At 31.5% G+C, this 20,078-nt stretch overlaps 1 protein-coding gene and 1 long non-coding RNA gene across 5 annotated transcripts; both read left to right on the plus strand.

Moving 5' to 3' along the window:
• Positions 1-3,125: 3,125 nt before the first annotated feature.
• On the plus strand, positions 3,126-11,413 carry LOC112035826 (probable isoprenylcysteine alpha-carbonyl methylesterase ICMEL2). 4 transcript variants are annotated; one of them, XM_065760846.1, is made up of 11 exons: positions 3,127-3,737; positions 5,036-5,112; positions 5,409-5,478; positions 5,606-5,686; positions 6,681-6,755; positions 7,770-7,871; positions 7,956-8,102; positions 9,915-9,980; positions 10,107-10,250; positions 10,565-10,676; positions 10,948-11,413. In XM_065760846.1, exons 1-11 carry the CDS (start codon positions 3,304-3,306, stop codon positions 11,107-11,109), a joined length of 1,470 nt encoding a protein of 489 aa, XP_065616918.1. In that variant the 5' UTR covers positions 3,127-3,303; the 3' UTR covers positions 11,110-11,413. The 4 variants fall into 4 exon arrangements, with proteins under 4 accessions (XP_065617007.1, XP_065616973.1, XP_065616918.1 ...); XM_024068662.2 differs by having other exon boundaries at positions 3,130-3,737; positions 10,586-10,676; XM_065760935.1 differs by lacking the exon at positions 7,956-8,102 and having other exon boundaries at positions 3,126-3,737.
• A 1,576-nt stretch (positions 11,414-12,989) lies between these two features.
• Positions 12,990-14,200, plus strand: LOC111994308 (uncharacterized). Its single transcript, XR_002881066.2, has 2 exons — positions 12,990-13,261; positions 13,711-14,200. It is a non-coding gene; the product is annotated as an uncharacterized LOC111994308 (long non-coding RNA).
• The last annotated feature ends 5,878 nt before the right edge of the window (positions 14,201-20,078 follow it).

Genomic DNA, 20,078 nt, shown 5'->3' on the forward strand with positions numbered 1-20,078 from the left:
ATTTATTTTTTTTTTCTAATTTTTATGGAAAATGAATTATTAGGTGCAAAAACCGAAGAGTTTAAATCCAATTAAATTATATATATATATATATATACACGGACACACACACATACATATATAAATATATATAAATGAGAAACCATTACATATTTTTGAAATCTATGGTTTAAAAATGGTGTAAGCTAATACCATGTATAATTTCAATATTTTCTATAAAAGAATGTATAATTTAAACCGTGTAATTGTAATTATTTTTAGTTGTACTCGTGCATATATATAGGGTTACATACCAGTCAATATATCAAATAATAGTTGTACTCGTGCATATGTATAGGGTTACATACTAGTCAATATATCAAATAATAGGTGAAGTTGAGAGAAACTCAAATTAGAATTCTAAATTAAAGTTCCAATTTTGGCCACGTGTAATAAATTATTTATTTTTAAAGAGTTTTATTTTTTAATTTTAGAATAAAATGTGGGACCACATCATAAATATTCATCGAAGTGAGTTATTAAGTATAAAAACCAAAGAGTTTAGAATAAACAAATCGTAAAAAAAAAAAAAAAAAAGTGCTTCACAATAATTTAAAAAAAATGGACAATTTACATTTTATACCTAATAATATCCTTACAATTTTTTTTTAAAGAATTAACAAATATAAAAATGACTATCAATAATATTTAAATTATATATATAGGAATTATATGTATCTTATTGTATATCTTTAAGTGTATCCATGCATATGCATGAGGTTACAAGTTAGTATATATTAATAGGTAAAGTTTAGAGAAAGTTTAATTAGAATTTGAAATTATAATCCAATTTTGTGCCACGTGTCTAAATTTATGTGGAGACCATACTATAATTATCCACTTAAGTTTTTTAATCTTTATGCCAAGTGAGTTAATGAGCGTATAATACTAAGAATCTAATATTAATAAACTATATAAAAAAAAAAAACCAATTGCATATGCTCAATAAAAATCACCACATGTAAAAAAAAAAAAAAAAAATCACTACACGTTCTATTTTATTAAAAATTAGAAAAAAAAATGATCATAAGTAGTATTAAATTTAAGTATGAATTTTAATATGTGACTAATTACGTTTAATTTTAAAAAATAATTTGACTAATTATTTATATATTATGATAAAATTGTATTTAATTTTAAATGTATCTATGCGTATGCATGTGTTACATGCTATTTTTTTAAAAAAAAAATAATTTGACTAATTATTTATATTTTTATAATAAATATTGTGTTTGATTTTAAATGCATCTATGCGTTTGCATGAGTTACATGCAAGTTTTCATAACTACTAAGGTTTTAGTTCTTTATATGTCAAAATAAAATAGAATAATAAAGGTATTGTCAAAGTGTTCTGACATTTTGTTGAGCCGAAATTCATTATTTCATGCACAATTTTCTTGGGTTGAATTTTGCATTTTTGCATTTTATTTTTATTTTTTAATGCACTTTTTATGTAAGAAAAAAACATAGTTTTACACAGTTCTTTATAGGTTAAAATAAAATAAAATAATAAAGCTATTTTCAAAGTGTTGTAACATTTTGTTGAGCCAAAATTCATTGTTTCACACACACACAAACACACAATTTTCTTGGGTTGAATTTTGTATTTTTTGCTTTTTTTTTTTTTTTTTTTTCAGGCACAATTTTAAGTAAAAAAAACACAATTTTACACAAAAAAAACCCCATACTTTCCATAATTTATGTTTGGGACTTCACAATTCATCCCTAAACTTTAAAATTAAGCAATTTCCACTTAATATATTGGAAACAAACAAATACCCCATACTTTACTTTCTTAAGAGCGATGAGCTTATCTACAATAACTTTTTGGTTTGGTCAATTTACTGAGGCATAAACTCACCATTTCACACTTTTGAGCTAAAAACTTTTTATCTTTTTTTTTTTTTAAATAAAATATTGACAGAACAAATAATTACAATATTTTGACAATTTTTGAGTTGTTAGTTTCTTACAAGTCAAAATAAAATAGTAAATTATCATACTAGAACCAGCCATAACAAAAAATAAATGTATTGTTAAAATATTGTGACATCTTGTTGTTGTCACAATATTTTTATAACTGCTGAGGTGTTAGTTCTTTATAGGTTAAAATAAAATAATAAAAGTATTGTGAAAGTGTTATGATATTTTGTTGTGTTTCTATTATTTTATTTTTATCAATTTTGTTGAGTTAAAATTCAATGTTTCATGTCCAATTTTTCTTGGGTTGACTTTTTGTTTTTTTTAGCGCACCGTTTTAAGTGAAAAAAAAAAGTTTTACAAACAAAAAAATAAAAAATAAAATAAAATGTAAAAACATTTTCCATCATTCAATATGTTTAATTTCTCAGAATTTTTCTTCAAGTATTTTGAGTTTTACGTGGTAATAATGCTTTGAAAATTAGAATGGCGAAACATACAGGAAATGAGAATCGGGTAACTATACAACATAAGGGCAATCAAGGTTTTGTTCTTCAGGGTGGAGAGGGAGCAACATCGTTTTGGTTTAGTTTGTGTGTGTGTTTTTTTTTTAATTAACGTTTTTTCTAAAATTCAGAAATTAAAAATATTAACTAAAGTGTAAAACAATGTCGTTTTGGGCAATTTAACGGTGCAATTTAACGGATAGAAAACGAATGTCTGAATTGAGTATAATTGAAATTTAGAAAACTAAAATAACAAAAGTTAAAATTGAAAAGTTTTGGGCTTGTTTGGCAATCCTACTCAAACATAAAACTACATATTTTAAATAACATTACACACATTTTTATACATTTTTTTTATCCACACATATATAAAAAACACCCAAACAATATTACTCAAACTAACCCATCAAATAGTCTCAACTCAAACTAACCCATCAAATAGTCTCAAAAACTTAAAAGGATAAGTTTCACATTTTATTATTTTTCAAAAAAAAAAAAAAGTTTGGCATTTTATCATGGAAGAGACAGCTCGTAGAAAGGAAAAGAAAGAACTAGACTTGATTTGAAAAAAAGAAAAAGAAAGAAAGTGCTGGAGGGTTGGGCACGCGGGATTGCCGCGCTATGTGCGAGGCTTTACCATAAATAACAAAAAAAAAACAGTCTGGACTCTGGACTCTGGAGAGCACGCAAGCGACTTGTCCTTTAACTCCCGCAAAATTCAAACCCAAAATAAAAAAAAAAAATATTCTTATTCTTTTTGCTCTACTTTACTTTTACTACCCATGCCCATAATCAACACGCATTGCAACACAACGATCGATGAGAACAATAACTACAAATGCAAATCCAAATCACATACGCATACACACTCGCTAAACAAACTATAAAAACCCACGTTCCCAGCCTCAGATTCAGATCACCCAAACCCAAACCCAAACTCAATTTGCTTCCACGTTCTACTCTCTCACCATTATCATCAAATCTAATTTTTGCGATTCTGAAATCCAAAATAGGCTTTTTGGACATGAATTTAGAGGTGGACACCAAGCCTAGCTTGCTCTCTTCTTCTGATAAGCTTTTCACTCACACTCTCACTGATGCCGCCAAACACCACCACCACCACCAGCGTCGCCGCCGATGCTCCTCCTCCGCCGCTGACGCCAAGCCTCGAGATGCGCCGACTCGGCTCAACCGCGCTCAGTCTATCAGCCACGCCGCCGCCGAGACTTATCTCATCACTCGACTCAGCTTCATCCTCCTCCGATATCTAGGGTACTCTTCTTTATTTATTTATTTATATTTTTGCATTTATATGATTTATGTGTGTGTTTTTGTACAAATTTCACATTTTCTGTTTGGTTGCGGAGAAAATTGAGCCAGAAAGAAATAAAAAAGGAAGAGATTTGAAACTTGACGTATTAGCTTCTGAAAATTTAGCTAATTTTTCTGGTGACAAAGAAAATAGGAGAGAAATTTGAAATTTGAATCGTAGAGTTGTTCCGCTTTTTTACCTTTTGCAAATTTAGCTAAGTGGTTTCATGATGATGTATTGGAATTTGACATTTGGTATTTGAAGATTAGTTGCTGAGAAAATTGAGTGAGAAAGAAAAGTAAGAAGAATTTGAAAGTTGAATTTTATGATATTCTGCAGTTTACTTTTTGCAAGTGTGATGTATAGCTGAGATGATTTCGGTTTATTTTTATTTTTATTTATTTATTTTTCTACTGATTTTTTTTTTCCAACAATAATTGAAGAATTAATATACCAATCTAATTGAATATAAATCCAATTCGCATCTTGTTTATCCATTGTTTCATTTGGGGATGTCCATACTCCATAGTCGTTTTCTGCTTCAAAAAACCAATGAGGACAGTTTTAATAACTTCTTTAATATTGCCTTTTATTTTATTGAAAAGGTTAATGTTTGGATTTTCTAAGGTAGGCAAACAAAATGAGACGGAAGGAGTAAATTGCTTTGCAACTTTGTGCATAGATCTCTATAGCCAATGAACTCTTCTCAAATGACATCTCCTTCCCTTTGTTAGGGCAAGGTGGAGGGTACTGTTATGGGTTCAAGACCCATGGGTGCGTCTGTATCTTCTAAATATATAAATGTATAGATCTCCATGTAAAGTCATTTTACTCGCCAATAAAATAAATTCAGACTATTATGGTGGATATTTTTTTTACTTGATTTGCGAACAAAAAAGTTTGGTTTATACTACATGAAGAATGTGTGTATAAATGATGTTAATGCTTTTGAGAAGTTAAGTGATTCTAGTAATGGTTGGACAGCTTTTCAAATCTGAGGAGATGATGTGTTTGTTCTGAAATATTTGTTACTTTTTCTGTTTCCATTGGATGGAGTTCTTGGATCAGTTTTGGCATGTTATATTCCTTAGTTTCTAACAAGTCCATGCTTACTTTAGTTTACTGTCCAAGAAAAAAATTGATGGATGAAAGGCTTTAGATTTTTCTTTGTCAGCAATTACGTTTCGTGTGACATGGAAAGCTTTCACCTTGTTTTAGTTGGCGTGGATATCATTTTTAACCATTTCTTTTCATTCAGGGTAGGCTACCGGTGGATCACAAGATTAATTGCTCTTGGTTGTTATGCCTTGCTACTTATGCCCGGCTTTCTTCAAGGTTTGTGTTGTTTTTACTTGTTGCATAACCTTGTTCCCTTGTCCTTTCTTTTTGTTTCCTTTTATTTGATTGCTTAGTTATATAACTAGATTCTGAAGGAAACTAAATGCTGGGGATTCCTTGTGTCTATGTGAAGAAAAGACAAAAGTGGCATGGATCCCTGTCACAGATTTTTTTTTTTTTTTACTTATCAAAAAAAAAAAAAAAAACTGTGACAGGGACATATTTTTATTTTAGGATATATTTACATATGGTCCAAATAAATGGAACATAACTTGCTTGCTATTGTTCTACAGTTGCATATTATTATTTCTTCTCAAGCCAGGTCCGGCGAAGTGTTGTTTATGGAGATCAACCAAGAAATAGGTAAGTAATTGTGATGGAGGTAATAAATTTTTCTTTATTTTCTTTTTGCTAAGCTATGAACTGACTCATGTATCACATGCAAATGCAAATTTTTTACTTTTGCAATTGTGTCTTTACTTTTATACAGATTGGATCTATATTTACCTGCAAATAGTGGTGAACCAAAGCCAGTTGTGATATTTGTAACTGGTGGAGCTTGGATTATTGGGTTAGTGATTTTTGATAGCTCCTAGGTTTTGCATTACTGTTCAGTTTAAATTTGTTGCATCTTGTGATACAAAACATTGTGAATATATGTTTACAACATTGTTTGGTTAATCTGTGTACTAAATATAGGGCTACAAAATCAGCCATCCCTATTATTTGCTTGAGGGCTTAAAGCAGGTTTAAAATTTGGAAGATATGATGTCTTTCTGAATTATATTTTGATATTATAAACATATGTTTCTTATTTTGGTAAGAGAATTTCCCATCATAGCAGTAAGGATTGCCAATTTGCATTTGGGATCAGCATGTACACTTTGAGATTGCAAGTACTACCCATCTGTGCTAACAGTAAATAGTTGCCAAATTACATTTGACATGGAGCTTTTTGGGAATATGAAATACAGTTAAAGGAGCCACTTTGACCTTGTATGTACCTTTGGAGCGTTTTGCCAAATTCAGTAGGTGTTTGTAACTAACAAATAAAAAGAAAAGAAAAGAGATGAATGGATCTATAAGACAGCCTAGTTAAATTTGTCCATGAGAGGATGGACGATAATGTATGGTAGATTCAGTGTTTCTGATGTTAAATTTACTACTGTTACTTGAACTAAGATATGAGGAAAATGTGAGACATCCTCAAAACTTTACTAGATTATCTACATTTACCAGATCCAAGCCCCCTGTTAGATCCTTTTTTTTCTTATCTAATGCGAAAGTCCTCGTCACATGATAAATTTATGGCACTGCCTGTTTGAACTTTGTTAGTTCAACAGTTTTAACCATATTAGTGGTTTGATTATATTTTGTATTTTCAGTTTTCAATTTTTTATATTTTCTTCATTTGCTGATGCCAAATAGGTATAAGATGTTGTAGATAACTAGATATTAGCATTCATTCCCTTGAATATATGGATTTATCTACTGTTGTTCAACACCACTTATATTTCTTTCTTCCTCACAACCCCCCGCCCCCTCTTCTTTTTTGCCTTCTATAGGTACAAAGCATGGGGTTCTCTTTTGGGACAGCAATTGGCAGAAAGAGACATAATAGTGGCATGCATTGACTATAGGTATTTTGTTTTTTGATGCTTTCTTCTCCTTCCTTTTTAATAGAATAAATTGAATAAACCCTAATGGACCACCCAACAATTAACACTTGAGCCAAAGCCCAAGGACTCTTGGTGTTTGATTTCAGTTCGGTCATTGCCATACTGGAGTCCATAGTTCATCAATGACTTGATATACAATAATAAATGAAGTCCTTTGACTGCTAATATGGGGACTGATACTTGCTTATCTTCAGCACTTTACCCAAAAGGTTAAGCCTATGAGTTTGGGCCCAATTATGTTATATTAACCACTCACTATTATTCAATATGAGACTTTACTACTTAACTAACCACAACATCCCTCCATTATATATTGATGGAATAAAGATACAATGAAAGTTACACGGTATCTGATCATGCAGCCCAAATAAGGCTGCAAAGTTGATAGCTTTGCTGTATTCAGCAGGTAAAGCCTAAAGGTTTAAAGGTAGGGAATGGAGTTATCGTAGGAATAATCCCTTTCTTTAATTTATAAAATAAAAAAATAAAAAAGATTGTCTACCTTCCTCATATTTTCATTGATATTTATAAGGGATTACGAATACTGACTAGCCAAAGATGCATAATCTAGATAGTTTCCAAGGCAACTTAAATAGACGTTTGAGTACATAACTTTAATAAATAATATTAATACTAGGCACATTCTCACATACTCTACACTTTACCAGATAGTAAAATACAATTTTCAAAGCAAGAAATAGCAATACTAATACCACAAAGGGAAGCATATTATGAATTTCTAAGCATCAAAATCCTTAATGTATTCAAGGAACTAAGTTGCTAATTTAATCATTTTAGCTGCTGCATCATTGGAGATTCTGATGCCAGTTGCACCCTTTTAGCTCCTGCATCAATACTTCATACAAATAAATTTTCTTTATCTTTAAAGTATGTGGAGTTGTTCAGTTATCTGTATTCTGTCCATTATGGTCTAAGTTTATTTATAAGATCCTCACAAGTTAAGACGTGATGCAGAAATTTTCCCCAGGGGACTATTGGTGATATGGTAGAAGATGCTTCCCAGGGCATTTCATTTGTCTGCAACCACCTTGCTGAATATGGGGGTGACCCTAACAGGTGACAGACTAATTTCTTGGTTTTGGGAATTCCCCATCTCACCTTCAAACGATGTCATTGATCTTTTTGTGCCTATTTGAGTAGGATCTATCTAATGGGGCAATCAGCTGGTGCACACATTTCTGCTTGTGCCCTCCTGGAGCAAGCAATCAAAGAATCTGAACCTGAGAAAGGAGAGAGTATTACATGGAGTGTATCTCAATTAAAAGCTTATTTTGGTTTATCCGGAGGGTAATTTTTTGTATGTTTCTTTTGTAGTGAATCTCATGGAAGTTTCTGAATTTGATTAGAGGTCCTCAGTTTATCTAATATGTTTTATTGTTTAATGCATGCATATATATGTATGTAGTTTACCATTTATTAAGAGTAAATATATAGAAGATTGTGAGGATCAAGCGTGGGGTTTAACCTTTGGAATCCAGATGAGAAACATCTAGCTGCAGAACTTGTTGATCATGAGGGTTTAGATGTGCATGAGAAAATGGGACATCCATTGGCATTTTTACCAAGTTCACTGATGGTTGATATCTTCTTAATACCATAAATCCTAAATCTATTCTTACTTTTTTGCCGTGTAGTTATAAGTTTTGAATCCTGGACACAGTAAGCAATGTGCCCCTTGACCTGCCTTATTGGAAATGGAACACTGTCAGTATTTTTGTAAATACTAATGACATATAGATGGTCCAACTGGGCATCTAGCAATTGCCTTCTAAATTACTCTTTGGTGTTTAGTTTGGAGCTTTACCAGTCTGACATATGGCTTTTGTACCGCATGGTTTTGACTTTTGAGTTTCTTTTGTGTTGCTGCAGTTTAGTGTCTGTTAAGTTATCGTGCTTTTTGATTATTATAGAAATTTATAATGAAGGAATGGCTTTTAGTTTTTCAAAGGGGTTCCAAACTTATACCATAAATGTTATTGTTTGGCATGACTGCCCTAAGTTACCTAGAATAGTGGATCTTTGTTGTTTTCTGTCTGTAAGAAGATTGTATCATTAGAATGTGGTACTTTTTTTTTTTTTTTAATTTGTAATGTTATGTTACATTTATACAACTTAAGAAGATCGTATCATTAGAAGAAGGCTTTTTTTTTTTTTTTTTAAATTAAGTTTGGCCCAAGGGGATTGGGAAGGGGAGATTCGAACTAGTGACCTCTGCTTCATGAGGCGCGGTCCCCTATTGTGCTACCCCTTAGGGTAAGAAGTTGTACCCTTCTTTTACCTATAAAAAAAAAAAAAAACAAAGTTGTAAAGTACGATTGTTCAATTTAATCTGTATGAGTTTTAGCTTGGTTTTGCCTTGAACTCTATGAGGTCTTTCAAGAAATATAAATAAGGGAAGGAAAATAATAGAATTTTTGGATTATCATGGTTAGTGTTTTGAATGGAAGTACACCACATTTTCAATTGAATGATTCCAGAACACTGCAAACTAGTATGGTGCGTCCTGCTCTCCCCATTTATTTATTTTAATTAGGAGAGAAAATTCAAAATTGTGGATCAAGTGTTGTGTACTGACACTCTTCAGGTCCTTGTTTATGCTAGTCATCTATGTCTATTATAGGTGTGAGCCTTTTTCTCAAGGCAGATGTCATATATATTGGTATAATAATCCTAAAGATCAGAAAGCATTTGATCCATCCGTTGGAAGTGAGGCTTCACAAAAGATATTCAATCTATACAATAGCAGGAAAGACAAAACTAACTTCTAGAATTATCAGTCTGAGTAATTTAGAAGGCAATGGGATACATCTATCAATCAGACTAGTACTTTGTTTTTACCATGCTGCCCCCCTCTGGCACTGCTTCCTTTCAGTAGTAGGTGGATAGTGCTGTTTTTGCTTTCCTATTTTAAGGATGCAACTCCTTTATGAATTTTTAGAAGAACAGTGAAAAAAAGTATGGTTTAATTGTTTTGTGAGGTTGCAAAGAGACTTGCATATGCTTGCATACTTTTTTGCTGCATAATGTTTGCTGATGTACTGATTGAACATGAACTTATGTCCATATTTTGATTTTTTCCCTTCAAAATTCTGGGAGCAGGTACAATTTACTTAATTTAGTTGATCACTTCAATAATCGAGGTCTCTATCGCCCCATTTTCTTAAGGTACTTGCCTAATATATTTTTCTGTGAACTGATTGCCATACACTTATGAATTTATTATTACTATCTTTTTTATTTTATTTTATCTGCTTATCACCTTGTATATATTCTTGTAATGCGCAATTACAGCATTATGGAAGGTGAACAAGGATTGCAACGATTTTCTCCTGAAGTTCAAATACAGGACAAAAGCACTAGAGATGCTGTTTCTCGCTTACCTCCTATTACTCTTTTCCATGGAACTTCAGATTATTCCATACCATCAGATGCCAGGTTAGGATGTTCCCTTGAATTATTGCTGCAAGCTCACTATGGTTGACCTTCCTCTCACTCCATGGTTCTTGTCTACCAAACAAGGGGACTTTGTCTATAATGTTGTTTACACACTTGAATTACACATAATTAATGTATCATTTCTTTCATGCTCTAAGAAATATGAACATAGTAAGTATAAAACATAAGAAGGATAGCATAGTTATTATGTGTGCTGAATCCAATTTAATTTAATTTGGTAATTTATATATTCATGCATCATCATCAATTTACAGGCTAACAAATTTTTATTAGTTTCTCATGCATAATTCCAGATATTTCCTCATCTTTTGCAGTAAAACTTTTGTAGATGCTCTTCAAAGGGCAGGAGCTCAAGCAAAGCTAGTTCTTTACGAGGGAAAAACACATACAGATTTGTTTCTTCAAGTAAGTGATGCCTTGAATATCTTCTTGTAGATTGATTGAAAATTTGATATTATTATGTACCTTTACTCCTATTAATAACCACTGTTCATATTTAGGCATATGTTTCCTGATTGATCAAATGTTATATACTCACTAATGTTACTAAGTGGACACGATATCCACCATAACAACTCCTAGAAGGAAGTTGTTTATAGACATTTATAATTCGTGTATACAGCAAGGTGGCCTTGTGCTTCAAAGCAACCCTCAACTTTTTGGTCATTTGATGCAGGATCCTTTAAGAGGGGGTAAAGACGAACTGTTTGACCATTTAGTTTCTGTGATACATGCCGGTGATAAGGAAGCTCTTGACAAGGATGCTATGGCCCCTCCAAGAAGACGCCTTGTTCCCGAGTTTTTGTTGAAGTTGGCTCGCAAGATTAGCCCCTTCTAGCTCTTATGGTTCTCAAAGTTATCACTATTCTTATTCACTTGCCTCTGTTAGATGATCGTGTATTAATTTTAGGAACTCTAAGTTTGTATTATCTTATAGGAATTTTCACAGTTCTTTTTCTTTTGGTGACTTAAGTTAATGGGTTATTATTACAATAGGAAAATTTGTTATGTACTTTTGAATGCATTTTTACTAAGTCTATACTTGGTTCCACCATTTGAGTTCCCCATGGGCCCAAAAAATCTCACTTATTAAAGTGCATTAATGCCATTAATCGGGCGAATTAAAGCCCTTTTTTTTTTTTTGAACTGAAGTAGACACATATTTTTGCATTGACAAAAAAAAATTGAACAAATTCTAAATTGAGGGTTTTCTCCCCCCATGTTTCTTATTCCCACCGTGGAGGTTCTGACATGCTTCATAATGGAATTTGATCCCTCATTTACTGAAGATTAATGCCGGAGTGTGATTTGAGGATAAGAGGATAGTATTCTTTGATGGTGATTTGACGCAGGCACATTTTGATTTCAAGCAATGTCCGCGAAATATCTTTGTGGAAACTGAAGGCCACTGAACCGTTGCCTTGCATTAAAATTTCTTCTGTCAATATCAATGTGAGGTTTGACTGTCTTATTATTATTTTCTGGTAGAAGTAGAACAATAAAATCTGTTAAATTCAAAGTTGTTGAATTAGTCAAATCCATCGCCTTGGCTTGATTTTGAGCCAGCCGCCCGAACGTAAGTCTGCTTGAATTCGACTGGCAGGAGTTTTTATTAGTCATTTATAGTTTTTTTTTTGGAAATGAATATGATGGTTACAAAGGGGAGAGAGACTTGGTATCCTAAACATTTTTGTTGAAAATTTATAAAGTGCCAGTTTAGGTACAAAGTTCTTGGCATAATTAGTATAATTAGTAATAATTGTTAAAAATACCAATAAATGTTAGTTTAGCTACAAAGTTCTTGGCATAAACATAATGGGTGGTTATTGTTATGTAGTCAGAAAATGGGTGCTGACAAGTTTTTGAACTTAGTGAAGACTCGGGGTCAACTACAAATAGACCAATCCGCACGTTAGTTTTCTCCGTGTCTCCAAGATAGACTTTTCAAAGTGCAATAAGATAAAAGTGACAAGCTTATACCATTGAATTATTTAGATAGTACCCAATGAATAAATAGACTATTAGCTGTTGCTTGCTAGCTTAATGAGGTTCGCAATTAGCAGAGTAATTAAGGATGTGGGTGTTTATTTTGTTAAAAATATTTTTGTGCACTAAAACTGAAATTATTATTATAATTTTTTTTTTTAAAATCAACAAAATGAGGTCTTCATTAAAGCACTGTTGGGAATTGAGATGGGGTTTACACCAAGATCGGTTTGAATGTATTCTCTTAGGGAGAGACCTTCCAATGATTTATTTTTATTTTGAAACCACCAAAATAGATATATATATAATAAAAAAGTAAATTAATTTCAATAGTCTTGTTAGAATAAATAAATAAAGTTACGGAAAATTTTATTTTAATCAATTTTTTAGCTAGTTTTATTTTTTATAAGGTCCGTTTGAATACAACTTATTTTGCTTAAACTGTAAATGAAAATTCTGTAGAAAATAATTTTAAATGTATGAATAGTGCCGTGAGACCCATTTTTAATGAAAAGTTGTTAAAAAGTGAAGTTTGTGGGCTCCGTGAACAGTACACGGAACCCACTGATGTGGCTGAAAATGAGTTGAAAATTCAAATAGTGCAGCTACTGTTTATGAACAGTAGCCGCACTTCAATTTTGCTGAGCAAAACGCGTGAAAAAAAAAAAAAAAGAGTTAAACGCGCATTTGCGCAAAACGTGAAACAGAACGTGGATCCAAACTTACAAATAGTCTTCTTTTAATTATATTAAAAGCTTGTAGTTCAATTGTCACTTAATGATTTCTAATAGGGATATCTTGAGTTCAAATCACCTTCCTTCATTTTGTCTTGTTCCAGCAAGTTTAATGGTCCATTTTACACACTTCTCCTTGGATGTATGGCCTATAAATAAGATAAGGGTAGAGAAGCTTAGAACCACTAAGTCTCAAAATGAAGGCCATTCTCATTGTCTGCCTTCTCTTGGCTTCCATATTTTTCATTCCTTCTTCAAATGCAGCTGAAGGTTACCTCGCGAGATCACTATTTTGAAATTTCTAGTAGCTAGATAGTTCGTAGTTGTATTTTAATTTATTTTGTTGCGTACTTATTAAAATAAACTTTTGATTTTGTTCATTGAGTAAGCTTTTACGTAGTAGCAGCTACTCATTTACGTATGTTGAAAAATATTTTGAATATAAGCTTGTTAATTTCAAATTGTCGTTAAAGACTGAGCAAAATTAAATGATTTTTAAGATACCGATATTGAAATCAAATGAGTTTTCTTGTTTTTAATGGCCTAAAAGATAATCATGTATTCAATTCCAAAAGCTAGTGTTTTTTCTGATAAATTTTAGTCAAATGAGATTTTCCATTTTTGGAACTTTTGCTCTAATTGCTCTCTACCATATATGTTTTCTCGTTAATTTCTTAATTTGGTTATATTCTAATAAATTTATCTCATATATATCTCAGAAAAGTGTAATCCATATATTCGTGGATCATGTCGCTCGAAGCCGCCAGCTCAACCCTTGAAGCCAGTTGCTCCACCGTTGAAGCCGCCAACTCCACCAACGCCAGGTCCACCCTATAGGAAGCTAACTTCGCCAGCTGGATGTAGTCTCATCCGAAGTAAAAGTTGCACACCTCCAACGCCACGTAATCCCTATAAGAGGCCAAGTCCGCCATTCAATAGGCCTTAAGAAATGAAGCACCATGGTTCAATAATAATAATTAAGCATTAGGTTGCTTATTACCGTGGAGAGAAGTATTAATTAAGAATAAAGTGGGTTTTCTGTGATATATGGTTTGGGCTTTATGATGCCTCTTATAATTAGTTCCTAGTTATGTATTATGCTCTCCATAATAATAGTATATTGTAACGTGTGCAAAATAAAAGAGTGGACTAATCTGTCGGCGAGAAAAAGTTTGAGTTATAAAATAGTAGAACCAAACTTTTATTTCAGGAGATACAAGATTAAAAGGATAATATATATATATATATATATTCAAGTAATTTCACTGTTTGAGATTTTCCATATATGGAACTTTTGCTCTAATTGCTCTCTTCCATGTATGTTTTCTCGTTAATTTTTTAATTTGGTTATATTCTGATAAATTTATCTCATATCTCAGAAAAGTGTGGTCCAACTTATCGTAGATCATGTAGCTCGAAGCCGCCAGTTCAACCCTTGAAGCCGCCAGCTCAACCCTTGAAGCCAGTTGCTCCACCGTTGAAGCCAGTTGCTCCACCGTTGAAGCCACCAACTCCACCAACGCCAGGTCCACCCTATAGGAGGCCCAATCCGCCATTCAATAGGCCACCTCGATCTGGATGTAACCGATATAACCGTTGCCGGCCACCTTCAACCCCTTAAGAAATGAAGCGCCATGGTTCAATAATAATTAAGCATTAGGTTGCTTATTATCGTGGAGAGAAGTTAAGAATAAAGTGGGTTTTATGATGCCTCTTATTATAAATTCCTAGTTATGTATTATGCTCTCCATAATAATAGTATATTGTAATGTGTGAAAAATAAAAGAGTGGACTAATTTGTTGGTGGCTTATCCGAGGGACTTCTATGTAAATTCCAATCATATAGCAGGAAAAAGTTTGAGTTATAAAGTAGTAGAGCCAAAATTTTAGTTCAGGAGATACAAGATTAAAAGGATAATATTTATTAAAAAAAAACCTAAATAATACTAAATTGATTATTAATGATAAAATAAATAAACAATGTTTTTTTTTTTTTTGAGAAAGAATAAATAAACAATGTTAATTGTCATACAAAGTCTAATATAAACGTAAAAACTATTATTTATTATTTCATACACGGTTTAAGTTGTGGCACAAGAAATACCACAAGGAGATTTGCAAAATCTATCTCAATTTGTGTAGAATTCAATTAGGGCTTATTATTATACTGAGATTCTCCATAATCTCAATTAACCACAAACATATATTTAATATCATTAAAATAAAGAAACAAGAATAAGTAGTTCATAATTATTAATAATCAAAATAAGAAATTAATCTAAATAAATAAATTTTAGACATCTAAGTGATCTAACTTGATTTCTTAAANAATAGGCCTTAAGAAAATGAAGCACCATGGTTCAATAATAATAATTAAGCATTAGGTTGCTTATTACCGTGGAGAGAAGTATTAATTAGAATAAAGTGGGTTTTCTGTGATATATGGTTTGGGCTTTATGATGCCTCTTATAATTAGTTCCTAGTTATGTATTATGCTCTCCATAATAATAGTATTGTAACGTGTGCAAAATAAAAGAGTGGCTAATCTGTCGGCGAGAAAAAGTTTGAGTTATAATAGTAGAACCAAACTTTTATTCAGGAGATACAAGATTAAAAGGATAATAATATATATATATATATATATATAAACTAAGTTTTCTGAGAGAAAGAAAAAAAAAAAAACTAAGTTGATTATTAATGATAAAATAAATAAACAACGTTACTTGTCATACAAAGTCTAATATAAACGTAAGAATTATTATTTATTATTTCATACATAGTTTAAGTTGTGGCTCAAGAAATACCACAAGGAGATTTGCAAAATCTATCTCAATTTGTGTAGAATTCAATTCGGGCTTATTATATGCTCAGATTCTCCAGAATCTCAATTAACCACAAACATATATTTAATATCATTAAAATAAAGAAAAAAAAAAATAAGCAGTTCATAATTATTAATAATCAAAATAAGAAATTAATCTAAATATAAAGTTTAGATATCTAACCTGATTTCTTAAAAGTTCTCAAAAAAAAAAAATGATTTCTTAAAATATATTGAGACCTTATTTTGGGGGGAAAGGTAATGGATACTTTGAAGGTATTGGTCTAAGAAATAATTTTTAAAACTTTTATAAGAAAAAAAAAGGTAACTGAGTTTTTTAATGATATCAAATTTTTTCTAAAATAGTCCTAACAAAATAACATAAGGGCACTCCATTAACTGATTCTATTTTAATTATGTTTCAATTTACATGTGTTTATCATATGTCATATGTTTGCAACATACCAATGTTTTCTAGATTCTAGTTTTCTATTTTATACCCTACCAATTATTTATTGTCTATATTATTTTTTTTTCTTTTCTTATAAAATAACTAATTTTAATTTTTTTAATTTAATTTTTTAAAATTAATCACATGATAACTTGTGAATCTGTGATTGGTTAAGTATAAAGTAGAATCCTAAAAATTTTTATGTCCCTATTTTTTTAATATAAAAAAAAAAAAAAAAAAATGTGGCGGGAGATTTTTATAATTTTATGCCACACTTATGATTATGACTGATGTTTTTTCTGCACAACTGAGCAGACATTATGCTATTAACTCATCAAATTCCTTATACGCTCAATGTCAAGCAATGATCCAACAAACTATAATAGGCAATGCATAAGCTTTTTGCCACAAAATTTTCGCAGACTGATAAAAAATTATTTAGAAACAAAAACAAACCAAACTTTTCTTGACTTATACAAAATAATAATTTAGACTTTAGTAGACCCCTTCCAATAAAAAGGAAAAAAGAATCGTCCATAATCGAGGTCTTTATCTCTCCATTTTCATAAGGTATTTGCCATATATATTTTGCTGCAACCAGATTGCCATGCATATATACAGTTATATTTATGGGAAATGACTAGTGCATACAAGTTATTGAGCACAAGTTAAGTTATGTGTGCAAATAGACATTGCAATACTATCTTTATTTTATTTATATTCATGCATCACCTTGTATACTTTCTTGCAATATGTAATTACAGTATATTATGGAAGGAAAACAATCCTTGCAACGATTTTCTTGCTTGCTTAGCGACCAAACACAAAATAGCAGTGAGGATAGCCCACTGAACGGTCACCTTGTATAATTTCTTTTTTCTTTTGTTATTTTCAAATAAATTTTTGGTATAATTTGGATGAGAATTTTTTAGATAATTTAATAATTACAAAAATGGAAGATGAGAGATTTGAACCTTGAGGTCTGAACATCAAACTATCAAAATATATCAGTTGAGATATAATACTCTTTATATAATTCTTATAATTTGAATGGTTAAAAAATCAATAGAATAACATACATTTTTCTTTTTCTGAGAAGGTTAACCTAACATACTTTAGGCACTGTCGTGGTCATTGTCTAGTAGAAAAAATAGTGGTAGTCAAATGTTTTTGGATTTAGTGAAGACTTAGGTCAACTACAAGTGGACTGATCCTGTTAGTTTTCTCTATTTACCAACTTTATACACACACACACACAAAAAGAAAAGAAAAGAAAAAAAAGACCAAATGCATTCATCTTTCCACAAATAAAGTAAGGTTCAAATTCTTGATTTCTGCTTCGGTTCCTTATCCTAGCCTCTTTCAAAGAGGTATTAACCAACTTCTTAAAAGAAAGAAAAAAAAAAGGAGAAAAAGAAAAGAAAAGAAAAGAAAGAGGTATTAATAAAATGAAACTGTACTAAACTAATTTAAGGACGAGGCGTGTACATGATACTAGATACCCCCAACATATTAGTAAAATAATGTATAGATTTGTAAACTAAAGATAGCAGGAAACAGCAACAAAAAAAGAGAAAAGAAAAAAGAAAAAAGAAAAAAGAAAAAAAAGAAAAAGAAAAAGTAAAGGCAAACACATTCCAATCATTGTGACAAAATAAATAAATAAAGGGACCAAAAACTTTTCCCTGGTCAATTTTTAAGTCTTCTGGCAAAATTAGAGTCTAAGAGCAATTACATCAGTTGGTGCAAAAGATTCAGTCTATTTTACACAAAAAGCCTACTTTTTTTTTTTTAATTTTTTTTAATTTTACACTATCACTAAAAAAAAAAAAAAAAAGAGAAAAAGAAAAGAAAAGAAAGAGGTATTAATAAAATGAAACTGTACTAAACTAATTTAAGGACGAGGCGTGTACATGATACTAGATACCCCCAACATATTAGTAAAATAATGTATAGATTTGTAAACAAAAGATAGCAGGAAACAGCAACAAAAAAAGAGAAAAAAAAAAGAAAAAAGAAAAAGTAAAGGCAAACACATTTCAATCATTGTGACAAAATAAATAAATAAAGGGACCAAAAACTTTTCCCTGGTCAATTTTTAAGTCTTCCGGCAAAATTAGAGTCTAAGAGCAATTACATCAGTCAGTGCAAAAGATTTAGTCTATTATACGCAAAAAACCTACTTTTTAAATTTTTATTTTATTTTATTTTACACTATCACTTTTACAAAACACCTATATCAGTTTATCTATTATACATACTTTTTTATTAAAATAATATTTTCCCTCATTTTTTTTTTATTATTTCCCACCTACCCCCCTAACCCTCATTTTTCCTCTGAATACACCCCTTCTTCTTCACACAATCCTTTATCTCTATCTCCACCTCTCTGTCTTCTCCTCTTTTTTTTTTTTTTGATAATCTTTTTCCTTTCTCTTCTCTGTCAACCCATCACAACCACCATCATCATCACTACCCGATCGGCAAACCACTCAAGATCAAACCAACCCAAGATCAGAAAACCATTTAAGATCAAACCAACCTAAGATCAAAAACCCACCCAACCTGAAACCCACTGATCAAACAATAAGAAATCAGTGAGTTGATCGGCGACGATTTGATCAGGCTTCATGTAGCAGTGGTTTGATCTTGATCAGTGAGTTGATCGACGGCAATGGTTTAATCTTGATCAAATGAGAAAAACGAAGAGTGAGGTGAGAGTGATTGGTGGTGATTTGATCAGGCGGCGTGTGGTGTGATGTTGATCATGAAGAGTAAGGCGAGAGGGAGAGTGAGGTGAGAGAAATAGAGACAAAGAGAGAAAAAATTACTAAAATATTTATGCAAGTGCTACAGTAACTGTGCATATATATGCACAGTTACTGTAGCAATTGCGCATAAATGCACAATTTTGCATCCACTGATGTGGGGTGTTTTTTGGGCCAAAATGTGTAAAATGCCTACCTTTTTCTATTTTGCAAGACTTTCCACCATTTAATGTAATTGCTCTAATATATCTTTCTTTTTTCTTTTTTTTTCCCCCCTACTTTTTGCTCTGTTGGAATGGCTTGAATAGTCAAACTTAGTGGCTTGACATTAGCCAACAAACCATTAAATGGCTTGCATGCCCATATCAGGAAGATGCATGATATTCAAGAAGTTTCATGCGTGAAGAAATGCAAGAGCTTGTATTAAATGTTCTTCATGAATTGTCAAAGAAGATGGCAAGGAACAACACCTGACATACAAACCAAATTCATGCTTCTTTTCTTTTGGCCGAAATGGATGACACTTTAGCCATAATTCAAACTTAGTGGCTTGACATTAGCCAACAAACCATTAAATGGCTTGCATGCCCATATCAGGAAGATGCATGATATTCAAGAAGTTTCATGCGTGAAGAAATGCAAGAGCTTGTATTAAATGTTCTTCATGAATTGTCAAAGAAGATGGCAAGGAACAACACCTGACATACAAACCAAATTCATGCTTCTTTTCTTTTGGCCGAAATGGATGACACTTTAGCCATAAAAGCTTGCCATTTTCTTTGACTTGACAAGTTTCATGTCGATGTAACTATTGATATTTCGGTTGAACTTTGGCTATAAATAGATGGTGAATTTGAGAGAAGATGCAAGAGTGAGTTCCTATGGGAGATTAAAAAAAGAAAAAAAGAAAAAAAAGGTACTCGACTGTATGAAGCTTGAGTACTATAAAGAACTACTCGATTTTAGTAATATCGAGTACCACATTATTTTTTAAATTACACATATTCCTGGTCAACAGTACTGTCACGTTGGCAACTCACTAGGAAC

Source organism: Quercus suber, unplaced genomic scaffold, assembly GCF_002906115.3.
Source record: "Quercus suber isolate HL8 unplaced genomic scaffold, Cork oak 2.0 scaffold_2, whole genome shotgun sequence".
Lineage (NCBI taxonomy): Eukaryota > Viridiplantae > Streptophyta > Magnoliopsida > Fagales > Fagaceae > Quercus > Quercus suber.